General features: G+C 37.2%; 2 protein-coding genes across 3 annotated transcripts in view; both read left to right on the top strand.

Annotated features, from left to right (window-relative positions):
* Positions 1-6,203, top strand: part of LOC137643285 (uncharacterized) — a 35,269-nt gene extending 29,066 nt beyond the window's left edge. The window contains exon 6 of the mRNA XM_068376124.1: positions 5,967-6,203. Within this exon, the coding sequence (XP_068232225.1) occupies positions 5,967-6,203 (237 nt within the window). The remainder of the gene's footprint in view (positions 1-5,966) is intronic.
* LOC137642735 (titin homolog) overlaps positions 1,013-6,762 on the top strand; it is a 29,868-nt gene continuing 24,118 nt past the window's right edge. The window contains exon 1 of one of the 2 annotated variants that reach the window (XM_068375566.1): positions 1,013-1,197. The gene's annotated coding sequence lies outside the window, so the exon portion shown is untranslated. Of the gene's footprint in view, positions 1,198-1,243; positions 1,288-6,762 lie in introns of those variants that run through there. The other variant, XM_068375565.1, reaches the window with a different exon arrangement.

The raw sequence follows: 6,762 nt of genomic DNA, 5'->3' as shown, positions 1-6,762 counted from the left end.
TATATATATATATATATATATATATATATATATATATATATATATATGCTTTTGTTTATAAATACTTTTCCGTTTGTTTTTAATATCATAGCCTAGTTTTTCCTAAACAACCATTTTTTTAATATTAAAATACGCTATTAGTAAATGGCCAGACTTAAAGTAATACGTGTATATATATATATATATATATATATATATATATATATATATATATATATATATATATATATATATATATATATATATTAACAAGGAGGGGTATAAAAATTGAGTAAATAGATAGGCTACATGACGTAAAAAATCCAGGTGCGCAATAAACCAGCATCCCTTAACCACAGTAAGATATAAATCGGGTGCTAAAACGAGGGAGCGCGCATAAGAAATAAATGGGTGGTGTCTTTGAAATTTAATACTGATGGATCAAATGCACACCGAGGTGAACTTGAAACCTTAAGGTGGTAACTGATATTACAGGGATGACACCTCACTGCCAAACTGAGTTAACATAGGCTAGGTTGGGTTTTATCCCTGCAAGTACTGATAGTACATTTCAGATAAGATTAAGGCAACACAAGTTACACAATCATGACACTGGTTAAGACCACCACGTGAGGTCATTTCTCCCACAAAATTGTGATAGTCCCATGAAATGACAACACTAATAAGAAATTGAGAATAGCGCCATATTTCCTCAATTTCATTTAAGATGTTAGATTTGGAAAAAACGAAAACTATTTACTAGGTCGAAGTGAATAGTATGAAATTATACTCACCTACGGTTTTATGATTAATATCTCCAAATAACTATGTCAAAAACAAAAGTAGAAATAACAACTCGTGTGTTCGACACACTTTTTTTTTCAGTTTTGTAGATTGCAATGACGAAAACAATATTTTCAGATCCCCTATATTTAGCATGATAGTTTCCCGCGTTTTTTCACTTTATTTACAAAGGTCTTCTATTTCGCAACCAGTTGCTCTATGTCATCACTGTTCAGAAAACGTCTTATTATCTTCTGTAAGACAAATTATAGCAATTTCGACTAATATAACACGAATCATTAATAACTTTGTTCAGCTTATTTCAATTAGGAATATTAAATTTTATCATTAATTATAATCCGGATCGTTTTAGACCTGGTTGCGGAATAGCAATGTTTTGTTTACGTTGATCATCTGGACGGAAGATGAATATTTGTATGTGTGTGTAGTCAAGTAGTGTACAATAGTAGTTTATTGAAATTTTATTGAAATTTCATACAAGTTACGAATACATAAAATGCCATTGTAGGTATTACCCATTTTTTCATAAATATTGGAAGTGGGCATAAGCTAAGATAAACTTTTATTAACAATGTTTTGTATGGTAAGCTGGATGATTCTCTAGTAGCCTAGGTAGATAAAGATACGACTCCTAGGTTGGCTAGAGAACCTTAGGTTAGGTGGTGTTCTTGTGTATGTTTACTTTGTAAAATGTGGTTTTACATTCTGGGGGTGTATGTATGAAAGCGGCCACCTGGGTAAAGTTTTACTGTATTGCAGATTATCATTTTGAACAGAAAATATGTTTTCCTCTAGTAAATAACACGATTTAACCGAAGTTGACCTTCAATTCAACCGCAAACAAATAGAACAACCAGTTCGACTAACTTCAAGTAGCCAAACTGGTTGTTGTTGTTGCGGTTGAAATGAAGGTGAAAACACGTTATTTACTACAGGAAAACTTATATTTTCTGTTAAAATGTTTAAATATAATGGCTCTTGCTCCGCCGTGGGTTCGCTTCGCTCGCCAGAAAACAAATATATCAAGCTTGAATGTACTGGCAAGCGGTAATATTGAGCTGCGCACGCTAACATTAGCAACACTATATATAGTTCTTGTTCCGCCACTTGCTAGCTTCGCTAACATTAGCAATGTTACGTTAATATATATATATTTCTGAAACTATTCATTTGCGACAGGAACAAGTGTCATTTTCGAAAAGAATAGTTTTTTCCCTAGGTTACATTACCCTGTAATACAGTACAATAATACCGCCACAGGTATGTATGTATGATGGCTAACTAAGAATACGGCAGTGGAAGGCGGGTCGCAGGGAGCGTTAGGCCCCCTCAGTTAGGTAAGTAGGTAAGGAAACGACTTGTAGGTTAAGTTAGGGGGGGGGTTTAATTTAGTTAGTGTCCATTTTTTATGCTAACATGAAGGAACTGACCGCTGATATACAAAGGCTCCACATTCTGTTCCAACACACAAAGGCACCACCTAGCCCTAGTTCTAGGATTTGTAACTTTTGCTGAAAGCTATCAGCATTTCACGCTTAATCCAAAGTAGCGCAACCTAACAGTGAATACATCCAGGCTTGGTTGGGAGCTCTGCCACTTAAATGGCCAGAGTGAATGGAGTTCATTGGGACGGGAAGTTACGAATCGTGTAAGGAGGGGGCGTAGACTCCCCCCTACGGATAAAGATACGGTTCCTAGGTTAGGTAGGGAACCTTAGGTTAGGTGTTGTTCTTGTGTATGTTTACTTTGTAAAACGCAGTTTTACATTCGGTCCCAACGAACTACAAAGGCCCCACCTAGCCCTAGTTCTAGGGTTTGTAACTTTTTATGAAGGGGCTATCAGTATTCCACACTTAATCCAAAGTAGCGCAACCTAACAGTAAATACATCTGGGCTTGGTTGGGAGCTTTGCCACTAAAATCTCTGAAGGTAGTACAATATTCAGTAAAATTACAGTATAGGACAATATCCCTTGTGTATTCATAAGTTGGTGAATAACATAAAGGACCGTAAAGGGCCATATAAAGCGTAAAGTAACACAGAGAAGGTCACTATGTATAGTTTTCTTATTGAGAAGTTTTCTAGGCTCTATCCATATAGCTACTGTTGCTTATGTGAATGTTAAAGTAAAAAAATATCCCTAAAATAATGACCCACGGGGTTTGCGAGCACAGCTCGCCATGTACCGCTTGCTTGCCAGAACATGGGACCAGTGATGTAATATTTTCTTTTGATAGAGCAGCGAGCCATGGCCTAACAAAAACCATTAGAAGTTCTTAAAATATGGCTATTGTTGTTCATGTGAAAGTAAAAAAAATATCCCCGGAATAATGACCTATGGGTTTTGCGAGTACAGCTCAACATGCTTTCCAGAACAAAGGAGCAGTGATATAAAGTTAACTTTGAGAGTGCAGCACGCCACGGTGGAGTATAAACTAGTAGTACTGTAGCAAAGATCGAGGCCTAATAACGTTTTGTATTGCCCTCACGTTATCACAAATGCTGGAAATCGCCAATGTCCATATCGCAGGTGTACTGCGAATCACTTTCTGATGATTATTGACTAGTAATATCCTAATTTTAAATCCCTTTATGTTCCTTTAAGCGTTTTAATCAATCTCTGTATTAATAGGTACTTTGAACAATTCGGAGGAAAATATTTGGCAGAGGGAATCAAACATAAGGTTATGACATAACCTAACCCAACCTAGGATTATAAATACCTAGCAATGAACTATTCCCACTTGTAACTCCCCTTTAAGCCTCCGTGTCCTTTGCATACCCTAGGACAAGTTGTAAACCTGTGTTTACTTCCTAACTGGCTTCTTTTCTGAAACTTGGTTTTTTTATTTAATTTTCCCTGTTTAACACTTTTTTAAAATTTGAAAAATTTGTTTTTCCATCAATAAACATAATCAAAATTGTTCAAAACACCTATTACTATAACCGTAATACCTATTAACCTCCGATTTCTTGCAAAAGGGAAATGGCTTCAATATTTGTTATGATCGTAGTAAATATATCTATATGAGTTATATCAAACCGGAACCATTTCAATTTGTCGGAGTTAGAGGTGGAACTAACATTGGTAGGTGTATGGTTAAGAGATTGGGTAAAATAGAAACATTTTAATTTCTAATCAAATACATGAACCATATATTTTCCCAACTGGTTATCTTGTTTTATATATTTATGAAAATGAATATTGGGTCAAACCACCCATTTATGAGTTTTCCTACTCCCCTCATCTAAAACCATTTACAGTATGGGTAATCCCAGTGTGGGACTATTATTTTTTTTTTTCTTTTTTTTTACCACTGATTTACAGGAATATTAATGCTTTGAAATATATATAAAAATCAAATCACTAGATAACTAGTTGGAAAATATATGGATCATGTAATCTAACTGCAGTAAAATTAAAGTATAATAATTATTGTACAGTATTCTGTATATGTCCTTCAAATGGTCTTTGCTCCGCCGTGGCTTTCTTGATTAAAAAATAAACATAACTCCATCCTCAATCGGTACATGGATGTGTTTCACATGTCAACAATTTGGGACAATATTTTGGTGATATTTTTTTACCTTCAGGTGAGCAACAATAGCTACATAGTGAATGGAGATTGTTTTATATATAATCAATAACCAAAATACAGTATATGAAATCACACTAAATTCCAAAACAGATTGAACTCCCCTCTGGGAGAGGTCCTCTTGTGACACCAGTCATGTTGGAAGTGAATTGAAGGAGGGGGACTGGTTGGCATAAAACAACATCTGGAAACTTATGCCTTAATACTTGGAAGCTCTTAATCATTTAAAAGAGCCAGATAATAATTACGTCATACACAAATCAGAAAAGCCTCCATAAGTGATTGCAAACAATAAATCCGTCTCCAAAAAGTAAGCAATGGACTTAGAAAATGAAATGGTGATTAAAAAAAAAAGCCAGATAATAATTACATCATAAAAAAACAGAAAAGCTTCCATAAGTGATTGCAAGCAATAAAATCATTGAACTTAGACAATGAAATGGGGATCATATTTTAATCATAAGGAGAAAAATAGCCAATCACAAGACAGTAAAAACATCTCTAATTGGAAAATAAAAATGTCCACCAAGACATTGGAAATCAAGGTCAAGCCAGAACAACCTGTCAGGAATTTTATGAACTGAATTTAGATTCCATTATCAGGGGATTAAATCAAAACAAAACCTAGTCAAATATAAAACAGTTAGAATGAGAGAGAATTTAAAAAAAAAACAAGTACAGTATCTAGGTTATTGGTAGCTTCCGATTAGACAGTATAGAGTTCTAAATAGTTGTTCCTACGTGGATACAAACTGGGTCTTTTAAATGGTCTTACTTTTAGTAAAGCTAGTTATTGCCAATTGAAGCTTTATTGAGGGTTTGGCAGCCTGGTATGACTGCATTACCCTCCCTTTTATCAGGTTGGTATGATGCTGCTCATGGCTGATATGTCACTCGTCTTCTAGCCACTGAAACGATCAGATGTCTGTTACTGACCTCTAGTTTTCTTGCTTTGTTTAATCACTGTCTATTTTACTGTTATAGAATGAGTGTGAAACAATTGTGTGTTATGCATACTTGTCCTAGTATCAGGGGATGCCCTTATGGGACATTCATGAGCTGCCCAGATGTCCATCCTCATCCATCATGTCCTACCTGTCTTGGACAGATGCTCACAGAGTCTCCTTGTGTTGAGTATATGGAGTGGTCATGCTCCCAACGGGAGAAGTTCCATGGCTGATGAAAGAAGGTTAAACGGGATCACTATTATTTGATTGCTTCTGCTTAAAAGGAGAGTTAGACGTTTTCATCTCCCCTTTCTAGCCCATATCTTCCGCAATCTGGTCCTTCATTATACTGACTTACCCAGGACACGGTGACAGAGGACAGTGACCAAGTGTTTATCAAGGAATTCAACAATCCCTGCCCTCCAACATAAGGCCATTTATTCTACCTTTGTTGCTAAGCCTTTATCTTCCAACTTCACTCCAGCCGTCAAGCTTGCTCCGGCTGATCATTGCCGGTTACTGGCTGAAATCCCTTGTCCAGCTCGTTCGCCATCTCCCCTTAAGAGTGTACTTGGCTCCTATGAACAGCTCTTCATCCCTGACATGGGTTTTCAGAGTAATTTTTCTGGGTACATTCTAGAAATCTCTCCTCTGCACTCTATGCACAAACTGTCATCTTGCTCCTGTGCACCAACCATCTTCACACTCGCCTGAACTTCCGTCTCCGTTGTTGAGAACATGCTTTTTCACTCAATCTACGATGAAGTCAGGAGTACCTCATACCCCTCGAGGATTATTAGGTCTTACCTCTCCAGATAGCGAAGTTGCTAATACCTTCTCTCCTAAGAGGTCTTCGTCTCAGGCTCACAAAGATTAACGTATTGTATTACGTTTGGAGCATCAACCAAGAGTTGGTTCTGGCTCTGCAAAGCGTCCACAGTCCTACAAACTCTCCTCCCGTCCACTCTCCCACAAGTCTTCAGAGATGCATCCGCTATACTACAATCCTATCGAATGCGGCCCAGTGTTCGTGTTTTAGAAGGACACACCGCCGCTTCTAGTGTTTGCCCCCCAGCTGTTTGCCCGATGGATCATCATTCTGTACGGACTCCGTCTTCCCCTCCAGCCATTTGGTTATAAGATAATACTCGTCATTCAGGTTATTCACAACCTCGTTCGACCTTTCATAAGCATGATGCTTCAGTTTTAGGAGTATCTCCCTTACCGCAAACTACATGCAGTATAGGAAACAATGCACTGATCCTTATCCTCCGTTTCCTTACCTTATTCCTCTTGATCGGGTGATTGCAGCCCCTAAGAATCTGAGACCTCTCTCGCCTCCAGAGCTGCTACAAGTTTATAGCCATCGACCTCATCCCCGCATCACTACTGTTGATAAAACGGAACGCTTAAAGGGGAATGTAGGTTGACAAGAA

Source organism: Palaemon carinicauda, chromosome 6 (genome assembly GCF_036898095.1).
Source record: "Palaemon carinicauda isolate YSFRI2023 chromosome 6, ASM3689809v2, whole genome shotgun sequence".
NCBI lineage: Eukaryota > Metazoa > Arthropoda > Malacostraca > Decapoda > Palaemonidae > Palaemon > Palaemon carinicauda.
Note: the sequence above shows the minus strand (reverse complement) of the source record. Positions and strands in the feature narration are given on the sequence as shown.